The sequence below is a fragment of the Aspergillus caelatus genome, assembly GCF_009193585.1.
Source record: "Aspergillus caelatus strain CBS 763.97 unplaced genomic scaffold BDV27scaffold_244, whole genome shotgun sequence".
In the NCBI taxonomy this organism is placed as follows: domain Eukaryota; kingdom Fungi; phylum Ascomycota; class Eurotiomycetes; order Eurotiales; family Aspergillaceae; genus Aspergillus; species Aspergillus caelatus.
Genome location: NW_022475507.1, coordinates 15,108 through 33,658, shown reverse-complemented (window position 1 = coordinate 33,658; position 18,551 = coordinate 15,108). Strand labels below are relative to the sequence as shown.

Sequence of the window (18,551 nt, the reverse complement as noted above, 5' to 3'; positions counted from 1 at the left end):
GAGAGTAACAGCACAATGACGAAAAAGAATATATGTATGATATTTTACTTAACGAAGGTCTAAAAGGAGGAACATGAATAGACTGGGCCTTCGTTTCTTCTTTCTCTTTCTCGAATTCCTCACATTGGTGTAGACTTATACTGGCTCTGCCTTGACTTTCTCCAAACGTTCTTGTTGGCTCGAATAACAGTCAAGACATCATTGTATTAAAGGAGTCTAAATAAAAATAATCGAAACCAAATCCACAATGTAATATTCTCCGAAGAGACCGATCCATTCAAGTGAAAGTCCTGCTTTCTTTCTAAGATAGGCCTTCTAATTGTTCCATAGGTCTGAGCACTATCCAGGAACCACTGCCTTAAAAAGTCTCATTTGCAGCCGTCAGTCATTCAATCAAGCAATATCGTTCCCTGGTTCATCAAAGGGACAACGTAGAAACAAACCGTGAAGGCCCTCCAACGAAAGCAATGTAAGCCCTTACAGAACAACACCACCATTACCCTTTCTTTATTTAACACATGGCCGAAGAAATTAAATATGAGAAATGAGAACAAACATAAGAGAAAGGATCATTCCCTGTACAGAGTTCAGAACCAGAGAACCCATTTCTAGTGTGGATGGGCAAATAAAACGCCGATCAATGCAGTCCTAAACACGGCGAAGGTAAAGAGCAAAAGCAATAGGAGATACTTCCGCTCTCCCTCCTAAGCACCTTTCATCGATTCATCTTTCGTCATGATACAATGGGTGAATTTCAGGGATATATTGCACACAGGGCCTCATGGAGTGCCCGCAACCCCCATTTCCGAATCACTTGCCATCGCTGAGTGGTCTTCCCATTCCTCTGGAGAAGGTACATCAGATTCTGAGGCCCCAGGGGTTAGACGTTGATAAGGATGTAATAAAAGGGGATACTTACCAGAAGCCAGCTCTTCCGGCATATCGACAGCTAATTCCTCAATAGCTCCGAGGACGGCTATATTCGCCATTAGCAAGAGTGAAAAACTAGGCTATAGTTGAGCAGGATTATAACATACCTTGCGCCTGGCGGACAAATTCCTCGTCTTGTTCGTCATCAAAATATGTAACTAAGCAGTGTTCAACGACCGTCTTAATTGTCTCTATAACGTTCGCTTCGACGTTGCTCCCAGGGGCTGAGAGGTATGTCCTTCTCAACCTGCTGATACTTGCGTGAACCAGCTCCTTGGCCGCTTGTGTATGGCGCGATTGCCAGTCGTCGCCAAGGTCGCTAGCCTCTCCTGTGAATAATATCCGGCGCAAGAATTCCATTGTCATATTCCTGACTGCCCTGTCAGGGAACATGAGCAACGTCGGAGCCCAGTCTGGGATTTTGTCTATGAGCTGGGATAGAAACCATGCCTCATTGAAATCAAGTCGCTCGTTACGGCACGCCATAATGTTTGTAAAGAATGCAAGATGTTCTTTACCTCCACTATCATTGATAGACTCCACTCCTTTCGCAACATAGTCGATCAAAGAAACGATTCTTTCCTCATCAGTACTCCGCCGACAAAATATCAATGTAGCCTCCAAGAACGGAGCACAAAGTTCGGCAGGCGCGACTCTTAAGCCATCTTCCAGCGCCTTGCAAATAGGGTCCGTGAGGCCAGCTTCGGACTCCGCATCAACAAGTATTCCAACAATGCTTCTACAAGCTTGCGGGCTGCTGTATTGCTGAAGAAGCTTTTTCAGAACTAATAGTTCATTGTTTCTCCCAACAGGCCGAAGAAGGGCGCTTTCCGCAACTGTAAGAGAATACCTATTGTCGGGTAAGGTCTGTCTTTCATCACCCGGCGTAGGTGGCACAGAAAGATCGATATTCTGTAGCAAGACACACAGGAGATCAGTGAGCTTCCTGTGCGAGAATCTTCTTCCCTTCTCAAGGAGTTTGCAATAAGCAATGTAATGGCGTCTCAGTCTCTTTGAATCATCACGATCAAGCCACACGATTTCCAAGCATTTTGATAGGAATCCGTAACTGAGAACCATCCCGGCCTCAAGAGATCCAAAACTTGCAAGCAGTAAGAGGAATTCAAAATAATCATCCCACGCCCTGCTTACAGTATGCAGCATCGTCCAGAGGCCATGTAATGCTGCGATCACATTCTCAAAGCCGTCCAAGTACCGCTTATGCCATTTGTCTTTATAGCTCTCTTCCTGCCCAGCATGGTTGCACAGCTCCTGGAGCTTTGAAAGTGCGCTTATGAAGACCCTGATTGAATTGTTTCGAACAGCTGCATGGGGACACTTCAGTACTAGATTGCGTATGCCGGCTGGTCTTTCTGCAACCCACTGTAAAACTCTGTAGGCCGCCTTGGGAAGTTCATTGACTGCCCTAAGTAGCTCAGACACAACCACATCCAGTCCCAGTGGCTCTCTGTTCCTTGAGATAAGTTGCTCAAGCGTATCCAAAGCGATGAAGATAATACATTTGTCCAACTTAAAGTCACCCACAGGGTGAAAATCCCTCATATCATGAAGCTGACAGAGAAGGTGTCGCACAAACATGGCGTAGTATGGATCCATCAAACAAAAGGCCCGTATGAAAATTTCATTTTCCATCACAATGTGGTTGGCAAGAGGCACTGGTAGCTGCACACGAACCGGACAATGGTTGGTAGTTGGCTTGTAAATTGACTTGGATGACTCCATGCTCGAGACACGCTGATAAAATAGCATGTAAGCATTCCACACTTTGTTGAACCGGACTTGGCCCATGGAAGTGTTGTTCATAGAGTCATTGTAGCCACCAAAGCACTGGTCTGCAATCTTGGACGGGTCAAACCGGGTGACATCTGAATCGTTGAACTCAACCCACGAGCCTCTAGTATCAGCAGTAGGCCTTTCACGAATGTACGAATAGTAGTGGCCAGATTCAGCTGTACCACTATGCACCAAAACACCGACCAATACAAAAAGGTCTTCTTGAACCTCCGCGTCTGGATCTGAGAGGTACTCGACTTTGAACGGACTCATATCAATGTGCTCTGGAAATTGAAACTCGTCATTTATCTTGCTCCGCATCATCGTGACCATGTCAAAATCGAAGCGTTTGAGGTGGAATATGAGATTGTCCGGGACATCTTTCAGACAGGCCCTCTTCACAGCATCTACATGTCTTCCACAGGAAGTGCAGGAGTATTTATTATCTCCTTGCATGATTTCTCCTTCGACATACGCCTGGAGACTCTCCTCTAGGCTCGCTTTACCCTTGATATCGCACTGAATCGCGGAAAAGGGCTCAAGGCGTTCCGAGATATGGGGACACTCTTTGGACTTGATCTGCTGCACTAGCTGACCACCGTAGAAGGAGCGAAACTTCTTCTTGTCTTCCGCATTAGAGATTTGAGCCTCCCACCTGTCGAAAAGCAGGTTATAGAACTCGTCAACATCCATTTGCACCGTGACGTCAACTGGTTCATTATCGTAGGTCCTTATTGAATCCACTAGCCCTTGTGGATCGACACTCTTAAGCCACGTTTCTTGCATATAGCCAAAGACTTTCTTTGTCTCCTCAAGTAATATCTGGGAGTCAAGAGGATCCACGAGGTCAAGCTGCATCATAAAGTCGCGGAAGCTAACATTCATGAAAAGTTGGGTTAAAAGCGAGTTCAAGTAACAAGTGTTGGATAGATTCTTCAGCCCAGCATAGCCCTCTGGCGACCTGATCATCTTGTAGCGATCAAAACACCAGGTCGGTGAATATGTGTAGTCTTCAGGAATGAGATCACACAAGCGCACCACGACTTTAGCGTAGTTTTCATCGTATTTGCAGAGCAAGTTCAAAATACCATAAAGTTCCTGCCGGGACGATGCGTGCATGACGGGCGTCTGAGGGGTGATGGCAACAAGGGATGTTGACTCCGAAAGGTCCGGGAAGAGGTATTTGTCAAACAAACTCTCAGCGAGGTCAAACGTGTCCACTGTGGTATTAGTTGAGCCTGCAAATTCTAAGCACGATCTCAGGAGACGGCAAAAGCCTAGAAGTAAATGGTCGACAGGCTCTCGTCCGACAAACTCTTCGGTCTGGTGATTCAACAAAATGGCGCTCCATTGCTTGAGGTATTCGCTCAACATGAGATCGCGTGGTGACTTTTCCGCAACCGATTGGAATACTAAGTGAGCGATTTCGAAAAACTCTTGGGATTGCTGGACACAGCCCAATGTCCGGGGGAAGTTCTGCACAAAGGCTTCCCAGATTGTAGCAAGAATATCGATTCTGACTGGATTCTCGGAAGTCGTGCCCTCTCGTTGTTCTGGGGCCTCTGGTTTCCCCGTTTTCTTGAGCAACTTAGATGGGCTGCAGGCAACGGCTATGTTCTCCGAAATGCCCTTGCGAATAGGCTGGCGGTTCTCATCCAATAGCAGCGAGAACAGAAGCTGGTCGAATTTTGCTTGCTGCTTTATCACAGCCCAAAACTCGGGGTCGCGAACAGAGCCTTCGATCATGATAGCAAAGGAGTTGCAGATTAGCTTATGTATAGCAAGTTCTGAAAGATGACCCGTCGACGAATGCCGCCCAACGTCCATTAGATGCAGCAACTGCCGGATCAAAGCAGTCGAATCTGGAATCAATGCTGCATTGCCGGCTAGGGTCGGCCTCACAAGAAGGGCGTAAAGGAGACATTCAACCAGACTAGTGGCAAAAAGGAGCTTCATTGGACAATTATCCAATGAATCAGACATTTCGGAGCGTGTTAACGCAGCAACTAAAACTCGGACACTATGAGACACAAATGTTTGATTTGGGGACGACTCCAGTGCTTCCTCCCTCAGGCAGATAGAAAGCGCATTTACTGAGTAGAGGAAGTTATACGGTTTACCCATAGGGAATACGTCTTGCTCAGACTTGTCGGTAGACCTGACTAACTGCAGAACTCTGTCCTGGGGAGGGAAAACAACAAGGAAGTCGTAAATCTCTCGAGCTAAGTTATCCTCGAGACCTAAAAGATCATAAAGATCATCAAAATGCTTAAGTACTTCGGAATCCACCGATGTCAGAGACTGACGCCGCCCTGTCAGTGCGACTTCGCGGCTGTCAGGGTCTCGGCGAACGATCAGCAGTCCTGAGTTCAGTTTGAGGTCTCGTACGGTGAGAGTAGGCTTTTCAAGAAGATCAATCCTATGCCCGCTATAGATAGTGTTGAGTTTTGTGAACCCGGTGATTTGTACAAGCTTCTCAACGAACTCGGATGCAGTTGAGAGATCACCAATCTGCAAAGAGCGGACTTTGGACTGTGTACTGCCGTCGAAAGCTTGATAACGGATATTAACCAGCTCGCCTTTTACAGGTTTACCGGGCAAGCCTGGCGGCGAGTTCTGGGGCGGGCTGTACTGGGGTCGACTGCGCAGGCCTTGCAGGAACTGACGCAGAAATAGCAGAGAACGACTGAACCTCAATTCTTCCGCCCGTGTTTCCTCTTCAGGGATCTCCGCAGCCATCGAATCGCTAGTACCATTAGCACCTTGGTCACGGGCAGACTTCAACTTGGAGGCGGCCGACTTCAATTGGTCAACGCAGCGATCTACCAAGGCAACATGAGTTGCTTCAACTGCAGACCGTGGGGACCTGTGAATAATATTATGGTCGAGATACACCTCAATGGCAAAATTAGTGGCATCGGTTTCGATCGAGCCGGGCGGGGCCGTCAAGATAAAATCCCATATCCGGTCTATCCCGGGGATCGAGATGACCTCATTGTCACCGGCAATGGGCGGAGGGTTGAAGCGAACCTCATAGTTGATTGCCTGTTTTGCAAATGAGAGGACCTCAAGAAAGTAGTCTTCAGAAGGAGAAAGTTCGGACAGGTACCCGTGGATACAGCGTTCAATGAATGGGTTGCTCTTCGTACTATGTCTGGTCAGTGCACACAGGGTGTCCCAGAGTGCCCGTCTGCCTTGTTGGGCGAGAGTTTGCGACATAAGGATCCTTCTCCACAGCAGATCACCTAAATCAGTGGTTATGGTGTCTGGAACCTTGTCAACTACGCGGGCCAGTAAGTGGACGCGCGAAAGAAAGCCGTTCCGCGAGAACGACTCCGTAAAGTCCGTCTCATTTATGTCCACAGTGTGAGCCAATTCATTTATCAACAAGCGTGTCAGGTCAAAATCCATAGCAAGCTTTCGTATCTCTTGTGTATCATAACTGGGAACTAGGGCATTCAAAGCCTGTATGCTGCCAACGGTAAATTGATTCATCTCGGCCAGGTCTTGGACACAACGTTCATATGTTTCCATTTTGTCCATTTCGCTGAGTCCGACATCCATGAACAAGGTAAGCTGCGAACTCGAGAATTTCTGGAGGATAGTCTTATGCTCGACAGGGAGATCGTCCGCGGCAGCACTTTCACGAATGAGGCGTACGCACAAACGCAGTGGAACAGCGTCTACATGCGGCTCGTCCAACAATTGGTGTCTCTCGCGGTGCTTTTCACGTACGTGAAGGAGAAGTTGTTCACAGAAATCCACCATCCGTGAATCAAAGCGGGAAAGTGGCAAATCAAGAAGCTTTGAGCACAAACACAACAATGCCGGAGATGTTGGCAAATGCATTTGGAAGGTTCTCGTAAGCATTCTGAGGATTTCAGACACCGTTCGGGGATCGGGGCTCTCTGTCACGGCCTTCCAGATTGTGTCCGTGTCCGTATCCGTATATGTGGACGTGACAATCAAAAAGCCAACAATGTTGCCACTTCTGCTGATAAGCTGAGGGTGAGAATCAATGCTAACGATATATTCGACGATTTCATTCTCCCGTAAAAATCTGACAAGGTATTGCACGACGGGGTGTTCAATCCCGGCTGGGTCGTTCTGAATATACTGCCGCCACACATTGACTAAATCCATTTGCATAGTCTCCATTCCGTTGACCCTTAGCTCCATACGCCCGTCCAGGACATGCTTTTTCAGGGCAGCAAATTTCCACCCGTAGTAGATTATGGAAGCACACTCGTCCGAGGATATATCTTCAGGTACGGCAATGGAGAGATCCTTGGCGATCTGCAAGCCCAAGTCTTGGCCACGGAGCGAGATGGTGAAGTAAACCCAAGATATGAAACGGAGCATCGGATCACTGATGTCGCTCGTGACCCAGGAGGACTTCTTGCTTACATGCATCTGGTAGTTCTCGTCTATGATCCGCATCAGGCTGTAAGCTGTTTTCATGGCACGCTGATAGGTAAGGGAATTGATTAGGACATCATCTGCCTGGTACTTCCGCCGCTCGTTTCCGGAATCCATCAAGTTGTGCACAATAGTCACAATTGAAACCAAAGGGGATGAGAGTTGGGACCAACGGGGTATCAAGGTCATAACACAGGCGGCATATTCAGATAGCCACTGCAGCACGTTGAACGGAGGAGCCAGAATGTGGTCATTCAGACGAGCAACTAGGTTGATCACTTCCACACCATGGACCCTTTCCGCAGTACGAAAGAAGGGTATGCCATTTACCTGGAGCATCCAACCAAGTGAAGGAAGATAGGCTCTTGATATTAAGTCCGATATCTGCAGGTCTGCGTCTTCTATTAATTGGCCCAAAACTAAGGTATCCAGGCGGACTATATGGAGTGCAAGCCGGGTATAGTTAAGAAAAAACTCCTCCAGACATACCCAAGGCCCCCGGCCTTCATCTGGCTGGAGGTCTTGCCTATTACAGCCCATCAGTATTTATGATAAATCGGATGTTGTTAGCGACACTTACGAGTTCCGCAGTAGACTCTCTGGTATGATAGGAAGTTGTTCCCAAAAATCCCGCTCGTCCAATAAGCCCTCGAAAGTCAACTGCTCTAGGTTATTCGCGACGTCATCGAGCCAGTTCTTCACAGCAAGGAAGAACGGTGTTGCCTCCGGCGGAGACCCTACCAAATAGATTAGTCAATTCATGCCGCTTCGGATGAACCCGGTGGTATTGCCGTACCTTTCTCAATGATGGCGCCGATCTCCTCCAAATTGTCTCGTAAATCGAGATCGCTGCGGAGCTTGGGGAAGGTGTCTGTGAGAGGCGCTTGTTCATGGAGCTGAACCACCTCGGAATCTCCTAACGCTTCGCCCAACGGCTTCCAATTCGATGTGCTTGGATCTTGGTCCATGTCCTCCAGCTCGGCCACTTCAATCTCCGGGCTCTGGGCAGGAGAGGATAGCAAGGATATAACATTGGAAGGACGAGCGCCGACGTCATCCGCGGAGGGAGCGGGGGAGTGTGCGGTTGACTGATCAGCAGGGGTATCTTTGGGATTAGAGGTCATGTTATCGGCGACTGGAGATTTCGTATTGATAGTCATTCGGCTAGCCGGGCGGGTCGACGTCGGAGCTTCTTGTTCAGTCGTGTCAGGAGCATCCGGAGTCCGCTCAGGTAATCGAGAAGTAGAGACCTCGTTACTTGACCAAGGCTGCCGGATGCCACTTCCACTGTCGAGACGGGGGCGTTTCCGGGTAGATTGAGGATCGCTTTCTTCCATGGGATCTCCAGGGGAACGCGTCGAGTCGGTCGATATAGGGTCAAGCGGGGTGCTAGAGCTCTCTAGCGGGGCAGCTGCCATGACATTTTCCTGTGTTTCTCTGGGGAGCTACAGGAAAGTCACAGGTGTAGGAACGATCGAAGTTTTTCCACGAAAAAAAAATTGCAGTGGAAGACCAGCAGCCACGAGTGAGAAGGGAAAGAGAGGCGATGATTAAGAGAAAGATGAGAATCGTAAGAGTGACGGGAAGGAAGGGCGAATGATGCGGGTAAAAAAAAAAAAATAGAATTTATGATTGGTTTGCGGAGACGCAGCGTTCAGCTCAGTCTGAACATGGATGAGGAGTAACAGTAGGGGAGGTAGAAAACGAAAACTAAAGGTAGGCTGAAAATGGTAGCCTTGAGGGGGGTGTAAAGGTGAGTTGACTTAACCAGGGTAAAATTAAAATAAAAAGAGAATAGCTCTCCGTAACGTTGGTGGAAAGATATGCAAAGCAAAGAACCATAGAAGAGCAATAGCTCTGACGTTGCGGTGGAGAAGCTGAACACTCGTTGGTCCTTTTCTTTTTTTCCCTTTCTTTTTTTTTTTAATTTTTGGCGGTCGCACAGCAAACCAAAAAGGGCCCTTCTGGACACGGCCTTTTGGCTACGGAGGTATTGCATATTGTTTCATTATTTTCAGGATAGAAAAGAAAAAGAAAAAGAAAAGACACTTTATTCTTTTCGTACTTTTTGGTTTCCTTTTCTTCTCAAGTAATATGGACTTAAAAGAACAAACATTATTGTTTCATGGAACCCTAGGAACTTTCGACTGTGTGTACATACTACCTACTACAACATATATGCGTACGGTACAAAACACAGTTACTACTTTGCAGTAACATGCTATCCTATCTGATATAAGAAAGAAAAGTATTGTACAATAGAGAATAAATTCAATGGATTCACCAATATTGAGTATGACATCATTAATATTATATGCCCTAAGCTACTCTTTTAACACGAGGGTTTCTAATAAACCATAATCTAGGGATCAGCGAGCATGAGAACGAGAACATGATCGAACAAATCTTTGCGACTGAAAATCTTAGATAATTTCAACCTTTTTTCTTTTTCTTTTTTTTTCCCCTTCTTTTTCGTGTGTCTTGATATGCATCTGCCATCCCCCTTACTTTAATTCATTCTCCGGATGTTCAGCCAGCCTTGGTTTGAAGCATGAGTAGCAGAGCAAGTGCTACCTTAGTAATTGGTATTAGTAGTAGTAACTAGTATACAAGGTCCAAAGGGTCTCAGCTGTACCTTGCATCGATGCAATAAATGATTCATACTGACCGGTGGATACAAAATTCCACCTGCATTTGACAAGTATGAATGACATGGATCGTTCCGCTAATCAATGGCCTTTGTTTAGCACTTCTTTTAGTATTTAATTTTACCCTGTAATTTTCCCCAACCTTAAAAAGCTCCCGAACGAAGATCCACAGGAACATTCCACGTTCTAGCTTCCGTGCACAACTCCGAGTAAGTACTAAGTACTAAGTACTCCATACATTGATAATTGTTGATGGGTGGGCCCCGTTGGGGTCTAGATTTCTAACTTAGTTACTCCGTAATTCCCCTTTGCCTTGTTGCTATGTCGACCTTTAGAGACACATGCATCACCTCCATTCCTTAATGCAATGAATGAATGTCTGTACTTCATTAAAATGTAGCTATGACCTTGTACTTATGTTGAACTTCCAGAATAGGATCAGAGCCGCAAACATCGCCTTTTACTTGGATATGTACAATGAAGCCGCGCATCTAGAATAGAACCCAACACTTTATCGATGTAAGCTTCTAAAAGAGTATACAGGATAGACAAGTACCTGGTAAACAAAGCGCCTAACTTGACGATTCCACCTCCATTGCAGTTTCGATCTTTCGAATGACCCTTGCCGGATTGCCGACAGCCAGATGGAAAGCAGGGACATCCTGAGCGATATGCGCACCATAAGTATCAATAGAGTTCAAGAGAGGACGGCGGATGGAGAGGAAAATATATCCGTACCTTCGTGACCACACTTCCAGCTCCAATAGTTGCACCCTTTCCGATTGTCACCCCGGGGAGAACCGTGACATTCCCAGCCAACCAACAATCCTCACCGATATGGATCTCCTTTCCCGATTCGGGGCCTTTGGTTCCATTGCGCAGGGCAGGATCCAAAGGGTGAGTTCCGCTGTACAGGTGCACATTGGGACCAAACATGGTCCGTGCCCCGATCGTCACCAGACAGGTGTCGATAATGTGGCAGTTGGCATTGATAAAGGCGCCTTCACCCACCTTCACATTAAACCCATAGTCCATTCGAATGGGAGCCTCGATCCATGGTTCATTCTCAAAGAGAGCTTCATCTTCTTCTGGGTCGTCCTTGAGGGGTGGGAGAGGGGTTTTGTCCTGGACAAGACTGGACCATAGTTAGTATCCCGTGTGGTAGCGCAACTTCTGGTTTTATGGGTCGGCTGTCGCAACGATGAGAGTATAAAGACGTCTATCTTAGATGCAACACACACAAAAGATAGGGGAAGATTGAGTATGGATTGCGTATGCAAGGATTCTTTGTGCAAGTGCTTCCCGTACTCACTCTCTCCAAAGCTCTACAAGACGTCGACGAGAGACATCCTCGGCGTTGTTGAAGCGGCGAGAAGCTTTCGTACAACGAGATCGAGCAGCAATTAAATCCGGAGTAAAGGCGTAATAGAGCTCCCCCTGTCGCATCTTCTCCCGGTTGGCTAATCGGGCTTCTTCGGAGTCCATTTTCAATGAATTTAGTTGATTTCAATATATTTTAAGATAATTTGGTTGATTAGGTGTGTCTATCGTACAATTCACTAAATGGCGGGGGTGTCTGGATTTTTTCTTTGTCTGGCGCCGGGAGTTTTGGTAAAGTAAGACCAACCAGACAACCTAATTAGTTTATGGCGGAAAGTTGAATATTCATTAATTCATATTGTTCTCCGTCCGACACATTGTTCTTGTATGTATTCTCTAGTTGCAACATTCTCTCTATGAGAAGTTTCAGTAGCGCAAGTTCATTGTTGTATCTTCACTCAATTATGACGCATTAAATCTGTCTCTCTCTCTCTCTCTCTCTCTCTCTACTTCTACTGCGACGCCAATTCACCACCCGGTTCTCCTTTCACAACCGCATCTGTTGCGGAACTCTAAAGCACGGGGAAAGCAGCCAAATTTCATATAAGACAAAAAAAGGATGGACCCAAATTCAACCTCTTCATCCTCTTCCATTCCTATGGACCCTATAATACCCAACTCGAGCTCCTCCTTCTCTATCGACCGGACCTCCTCCCGACCAGCAGCAGCAACGATGCCTACCTCAACATCCAAACCACCTCCTCCTCTCGACCCCTCCAACTACCCCAACGGCAAAAAGTCTCTCGCTGGAATCTCACTACGCGCATTCCTAATTGGCACCACCCTCGGTCTCTCCATCTCCCTGACCATTGTCCTCCGCTTCCTCGAAACCCCCCTTTGGCGTATCCCATTCTTCCTCGCCTCCCTCGCCCTCTTCCACTTCCTCGAATACTATGTAACAGCTGCATACAACACCCGCTATGCCAACATCTCCGCCTTCCTCCTGTCCTCCAATGGCTGGGCATACAATGTCGCACACATCTCCGCCGCGCTGGAATGTCTCCTAGCCCAGCGCTTCTGGCCGACCGCCGCCTACCTGAACTGGGGGGTTCTCGCACCAGGCCTGAAGATTCAGGTTGCGTTGGGTCTCATCCTGATGATTATTGGACAGGTCGTTCGCACGTTGGCGATGGTGCAGGCGGGAAGTAACTTCAACCATACAGTGCAGGTCGAGCGGAAGGAAGATCATAGTCTTGTTACGCATGGTATCTATGCCGTGTTGCGCCATCCTAGTTACTTTGGGTTCTTTTGGTGGGGATTAGGGACGCAATTGGTATTGGGGAATGTGGTTTGTTTTATCGGATATACCTTGGTGCTGTGGAGGTTCTTCTCTAGTCGGATCTTTCGTAAGCTTTTGTTCCCCCCTCCCTTTCTTCTTTGCTCACATGTGTGTTGCTTTGGTACTAATTTGGATTTGTGTGTAGGGGAAGAGAAGTTCTTGATTGCCTTTTTCGGAGATGACTATGTTGAGTATAGGAAGAGGTCATGGGTGGGAATTCCAGGCATCCATTGATTATATGATTTTGCTTGAAGTGCTGGTTTGAAAGCTATGTGTCTATAGACTGTATAGAAATGGCATCTGCCATAACAGGCAGCTGTATAAAATTGCGATGGTATCAAATGCTACACCGAACGCCATGCGCTACAACAACTAGACCGGAAGGAAATCCCATAGTATGTACAAACCATCAGAGAACTCAAAGTTTACTCTCTCTTTCCGGCGCAACGGCTCCAACTGCACCACTCATATAAGGACCATGGGCTTCCGATTCGGCAGCGCCGGGATCGTTTCCAAAGAGAACGAGTTCACGCCCACCTTTAGTGCTCCACCAGGCTACGCAGTAACATGCCCGCTCGACATCCATCTCGCCACTACTCAAGGCCTGCCACAACCGTTCAACGCAGGCGGTACGCATCTCAGACTCACGAATGGTATTGATCAGTTGGGCCGTCAAGGGCAGCCATTCTTCTAAGTCTTCCACCCGAAGGAAGCTCAAGCCATCGATTAAAGAAAGTGTGAGAGCGGCTTGCTCCGAGAGCGGTGGCGTCTTGCTGGTTTCTAATCCAGCTCCACTGTCAGCAGGTTGCGGTAGGACCTTGTTCGAGGCGTGCAGAGCCCGGTCGTGAAGGACTTCAAGTAGAACAGAGGGCAGGTGACGTTGCGTGTTTGCAATTGGCGACGGAGGAGCGGTAACTTGGAGGACGGTCCTAAAAGCGAGGCGGAACTGGCGGATGGACAGATTGTCAGGGAACACCTGGAAAGCTTGATCAGTACCCGATTTTTCATAGTGTTTGGACCTAGCTTACAGCAAAAAGATTGTCAATATAGAATGGAAGAAGTTTGGCCGCTACCTGCGCATTCCCTGGAATTGCAAACACAGCGAGAACCACGCTATGTGCAGCCTCGAAAATTTCAAGAAGATTATTATCCCCCCCAGCGGGTAAGTAGGGAACCGCGGCGCAAACGAGAACATCTTCGCTGAATTTCGAAGACAACACGGGGGTGAAAAGTTCTGACGTATTCAAAAAGTATAGGTCGAGGCACCTCTCAAGGGGATGGGCGGGTATTTGGCCGAGTTCATTTGGCTTGATGCTTCTCAAGAAGTTCTCACTTAGATCTGGATATTGCGCGAGAATATCTACCGCCGTCAAAGTCACAAACATATGTTGAGACGAAGTGTTTTGTCCAATACGAGACGTAATAAAATACAAATTGCGGAGTATGTGAAGCGCTTGCATCGATATGAAAGGTGCACCTGAAGTATGGTTAGCTAAAGGAAACATCGGTATATAACTTGTATGACACTAACTTCTGTTCGCAGCTAAAATATGATCGTTTATGACTTTCCCAAGAATAGCTCGAAGGACAATCACGATCGAATACAAGCTATTGCGGAGTAGTTTCCATAAGCCTGGGATAGTTGTCTTCAATGATTCCGCATCCAAGAAGTCGGCTTCCTCGGCCTTGTCAACTTCAGATAACTTGTTCTGGCGCCATTGGGTCATTAGTGTGCGGGCAAAGTCCGCAATGTGATCAACTGATTGCGCAATGAGTCTCGGGTCATGCGCATTTTCAATTGCGTGTGCAATCAGTCGGGATAGTGGCCCTAGTGCCGAGATGAGGGGGCTGGAGGAAATTGCTGCCACGCGGACGAAAGTATCAGATTGTGCGGACCATTGGAAGCGCTTTCCTGGTGCCTCAACAATATCTTTATCAATTGTCCCTAGAAAGGACCCTCCCTCGAGACCCTCCAGTGATGAAAATGTCGCATCTATGATTACCGGCAATAGTCGGTCGTAGTTAAGGTTGCTCCTCTCCAAGTCGGACAACAATGGAAACGTATAATTCAAGACCATGGTTATGCAAAGACCATCGATCTTGTTGTGGGGATCTAGCTCTTCAATAGCAAGCTGCGCAGCAGTTACAAGAGCTGACTCAAGCTTTTTACGGACACTGAGGGGCAAGCCTTGCCTATCCTGTGCTTCAAAGCCTAGAAGGACTCCTCCAATTAGAAGCATATGCCTCCAACGCGGAGATTTCTCGTCCGCCCCACTGACAACAGCTTTGACCCATGCTTCTCGTTCTATCTTCACAGGCTTAGTGTACGGTATCCTTGGGTCATCGGATTCTTCGTTTCGGATGATGGCCATGGCGGCAGTGTTGAATACACTGAGTATCTTCCGGCAGGCGTGGAGGTCGACTGCATGATCCCATATAGAAGGGGCTACAAGCAGTTGTGATGCAAGCAAAGTAATGTTCAAAGGATTTGCGAGTACAGACAAGAGGCCGGTAGCCGTGGGGAGCAGACTGAAGAAGAGTTGTCAGTAAGGTCCTTGATCGGAGTGATAAAGTGGGTGTTATCATACGCAAACGCATCTTGAAGTTCTGATGGAGATTGGAGCGACCGTAAGAGACGACCCAAAGAGCGCGCTGATGCCATCTTAGATCACAGAAATGCTAGGCTTGATGATAGGAACACGCAAAGCACAAGATACAATGACACCTGCCAAAGGGCCGTCGTATTCGGCAATTGGAGTAGGACGACAGGTCTCCAGCACTATCAGTTACCCGCGGAGGACCCCGGATCACCTGCCGAGGTTGGGAGCATAGAGGCAAACAATGCAAACCGGACATAGCTCCGAGCTAGAACCTTAGATGACTCCCGTGATCACAACGGCTACATTTTACGCTCTGTAATACCACTAAGCTTAGCCCGTCCCCACTACGCTAGGTACCATGGTAGTTGACTTTCTCTCGTGCAGCTGCCCCTGTTGACAAGGCGACAAGCCTTTGTCAGGACAAATGACCGACAACCGTGTCCCGATCAACTACCAGACACCGGCGTTCCCATCGCTCTATGATCCCTTTCCGCGACCAAATGCTGCCGTCTACTACCTATACTATACCCGGGACATTTGGCGGTTCACGCTCTATTGGACCCTGATATTCTACCTGGCAAGCCATTTGTCAGTGGCCGCTTGGGCCCTGGCGATGCAAGGCCGAAGTTGGCGGATTTGTATTGCTATACCACTAGTGTACGGTATTATAGCAGGATTAGAGGCGCTTCTAGCTGGGAGTATTATTGGTTTAGTGTAAGTATACATGGAGTTCCAAAAGCTATATCCGAACTATGAAGCTAATACGGGAAGCAGTCTGGGTTCCGTTTACGAAGCCGGTAATTTTAGGATGTCGACGTGGATTCCCATGATATGGGGTGGCATCAACATGCTGGTCCTAATCTTATCGAGCTTTCCTATGCAAGGTGGACTGTAATCCGTACGGAGCAAGGGGATACGCCTTCACACAATGCGCCCTTCATGGGCTTGAGACTTGAATCATACCTCAAATACTGGCATTTATACACGAAGAGCGTGGTGCACTGTGCATGCGATTTTTACTCTCTATCGAGCGAGTCAAAAAGTCCTTTCAAACACCGATTTATAATACAGCCGGAGGAATTATGTGATACTCTTCAAACATATGCCGATGCTATCAGAAACCCGAACAAGCTATCTGCCATTGCGCCAATCGTCCCTAGGCCAACTCAAAACATGCACATCATCTTCCATAAGGATTGTCGGGCGTATTGCTACCCTGCAAACCAGGAAGGCCTCCGGTACCCGGTAAGGGAGAAAATTGTTGGGGAGCGAAATTTTGTGGTAGTGGAATGCCCTGTGACATGAGCTGCTTTTGAAGCTCTGCAAGGTCAACATTGGCAGGTGGTGTTCCTGAGAGGGCAGGAAGCATGGGAAATCCAGGCAATCCCGTGTTTGGAGAAATATTATTGGGTTGAGGAGGGGCTTGGGTAGACAAAAGAGCGGCTAGGCGGTTGGGATCCATCTGAGGCATCGATGAAGGTATACCTGCTGGTGGTGCTGGGGGTGGTTGGGGAGCACCAATACCTGGTAGTAGTTGCGAGCCTAGCCCGTCGTTGTGAGGCGTCCCGCCAGGAGGTGCGATCTGTATTCCAGGAAGAACAGACCCGGTCGGCTTCCTCTGATCAACGAGGCTCTCGGCTTCATCCTGTAATTCTTGTTCTTCCTCCTCGCGCATTTGTCGTCTTCCGAAACCCCTACTCCAAGTTCCCTGGGCCTCAGCAGCCTCTTCCCCTATGTGGAACCTATCTTTCATGTAGCTAGTCTCTCCCGGTCTTGCTCGAGACCAAAACCGTGTGAAGTTGTCTTTCGAGCCGGATGCAAGTATATGGCCTAGTGGATGCCAATCCAGTGACCAAATTGTAGCGCTATGTGCATACTGGACCCGGTGGGCAGGGTAGATGACTTGCGCAGGTGTGTTCGCAGGATCCGGACTGTCGTAAGGTGCTATTGTAGGAATCTGTCCAGAGGGCACGTTTGGCTCGTCAAGGAGGTAATGGTACAGCGAACCGTCTTCGCTACCCGTCGAGATAAGTGAGCTGTGGATGGGGTGCCATGTTAGAGAAGAAACAGGCTTTTCATGTCCACGAAGAATACAAATGTCCCGCATCATACGTAGATCGAAAACCCTGGCCGTCTGGTCACGAGAAGATGTTGCGAGAAGGTTTTGATTCACACGTGAAAACCGCGTCGCGGTTACTGTGTTCTTGTGACTATGGAGTGTTGTCAAGCATCTTGCCGTGCGGGGATCCCAGAACTTGACTTGGTGGTCTTTCGAACCGGAGACGAGAAGTCCTTTCGTAGGGTGCCAATCGCATGATTTGACGTCCCAGTTGTGACCCGTAAGGACGGTGTCGGCGGTTCTTGAGGTGAAATCAAAGATCTTCAGAGTCGTATCGTCAGAAGCGGAGAGAAATTTCGTATCGCTAGGAGACCACGCAAGATCCCGAACCGCATCGTGGTGCGCATCATCAATGGTTTCGACATTGTTGAAATTAGGCCGCCAATATTTTATATCACCTTTTTGTCCGCCCGAAATTAACCAGTCATGGCTGTGGGACCATGCCAACGAAGTAACTCCAGCTTGCAGTTGGTCGTAATGTGCCTATCTCCTTGGTCAGAAGAGATCCAGGCAAATCGGAGACTGAAACAAAGAAGGGGAAAAGGGGAGGTAAAGCCATACATCCATCACAGTCTCAAAATTGAATGCTGTTCCATTCCATAGCATAAACTCTCCAGTGTGCCCACCCGTCAATAAACGCCTCCCTTCCGGGGTCCATCTTACGACTGTGATCGGCTTCTTTGACTTTCCAATGGATTGGTGTAGGTGCCGTACGGGGATGGTATCCACAGGGCAATGGATTCGTGCTAACGGAGGCAGCATCTGCAATGAGGGAAGTGAGTTAGCCGACGTCTTCAAGGTAGGGTGTAGCTGTTTACATCAACTACGTAGCTTGCACTTGGCCTTTCTGTCTCCATTCGGTGGCCACCCTTGTATGTTGGGCGCCGTGTGCGCATCCATTGTACGAGTGATGATCCATAATCAGTGACAAGCCCTGTTGAATTGCAGGCTATTAGCCTTCCACAGTGGTTGAACGATGGAGTAACAAAAGAACGGTAAAAGAAAAAGAGATGGGTATACTGGAGGGGAAACAAAATTCAAATCATGGAAATAAACGTACGTGGTCGCCGTGGTCCCACAATCCCACCCTCATAGGGTTTTTGAGGTCTTCCAAATGGCTGGGAGTCGGCCCCAGATTCGTCGTAAAATGCCATCACAAGCAAGCTATTCTCGGTTGTAAAGGAAAAGAAGCTTACGGAAGTTTGCGACCATTGACCGGGTGAAAGATAAAGCGGAGCGGAGCGAATGACAAACAACAACCCCTCAAATGAGTAACTGGGGTTTCAGCTAGAACGGTCTTTCCATAGCGTGCATGCGGCTGGTACGGAGTAGAGTGGATGGATTCTCGTCGTGAACGTGGTTGATGATTTGAATGGGAGCAA

At 47.9% G+C, this 18,551-nt stretch overlaps 5 protein-coding genes across 5 annotated transcripts; 2 read left to right on the top strand and 3 right to left on the bottom strand.

Moving 5' to 3' along the window:
• Nucleotides 1–232: 232 nt before the first annotated feature.
• On the bottom strand, nucleotides 233–8,679 carry BDV27DRAFT_49807 (putative ubiquitin C-terminal hydrolase). The gene is made up of 5 exons (XM_032076781.1): nucleotides 7,940–8,679; nucleotides 7,724–7,880; nucleotides 1,038–7,669; nucleotides 920–976; nucleotides 233–865 (listed from the first exon to the last, which is right to left on the bottom strand). Exons 1-5 carry the CDS (start codon nucleotides 8,559–8,561, stop codon nucleotides 780–782), a joined length of 7,554 nt encoding a protein of 2,517 aa, XP_031922873.1. The 5' UTR covers nucleotides 8,562–8,679; the 3' UTR covers nucleotides 233–779.
• Nucleotides 8,680–11,844: 3,165 nt separating this feature from the next.
• On the top strand, nucleotides 11,845–12,684 carry BDV27DRAFT_162294 (protein-S-isoprenylcysteine carboxyl O-methyltransferase; the record flags this gene model as incomplete). Its single annotated transcript, XM_032073363.1, has 2 exons — nucleotides 11,845–12,517; nucleotides 12,596–12,684. The coding sequence occupies 2 exons, from the start codon at nucleotides 11,845–11,847 to the stop codon at nucleotides 12,682–12,684; spliced, it is 762 nt and encodes a 253-aa protein (XP_031922872.1).
• On the bottom strand, nucleotides 12,596–15,208 carry pex8 (putative peroxisomal membrane protein Pex17). The gene is made up of 4 exons (XM_032076780.1): nucleotides 15,039–15,208; nucleotides 13,982–14,979; nucleotides 13,479–13,927; nucleotides 12,596–13,426 (listed from the first exon to the last, which is right to left on the bottom strand). The coding sequence occupies exons 1-4, from the start codon at nucleotides 15,110–15,112 to the stop codon at nucleotides 12,869–12,871; spliced, it is 2,079 nt and encodes a 692-aa protein (XP_031922871.1). The 5' UTR covers nucleotides 15,113–15,208; the 3' UTR covers nucleotides 12,596–12,868.
• Nucleotides 15,209–15,361: 153 nt separating this feature from the next.
• On the top strand, nucleotides 15,362–16,088 carry BDV27DRAFT_49782 (uncharacterized protein). The gene is made up of 2 exons (XM_032076778.1): nucleotides 15,362–15,764; nucleotides 15,825–16,088. Exons 1-2 carry the CDS (start codon nucleotides 15,475–15,477, stop codon nucleotides 15,943–15,945), a joined length of 411 nt encoding a protein of 136 aa, XP_031922870.1. The 5' UTR covers nucleotides 15,362–15,474; the 3' UTR covers nucleotides 15,946–16,088.
• BDV27DRAFT_49787 (WD40 repeat domain-containing protein) lies at nucleotides 16,088–18,517 on the bottom strand. The gene is made up of 4 exons (XM_032076779.1): nucleotides 18,230–18,517; nucleotides 17,988–18,103; nucleotides 17,731–17,931; nucleotides 16,088–17,652 (listed from the first exon to the last, which is right to left on the bottom strand). Exons 1-4 carry the CDS (start codon nucleotides 18,321–18,323, stop codon nucleotides 16,231–16,233), a joined length of 1,833 nt encoding a protein of 610 aa, XP_031922869.1. The 5' UTR covers nucleotides 18,324–18,517; the 3' UTR covers nucleotides 16,088–16,230.
• Between the last annotated feature and the right edge of the window lie 34 nt (nucleotides 18,518–18,551).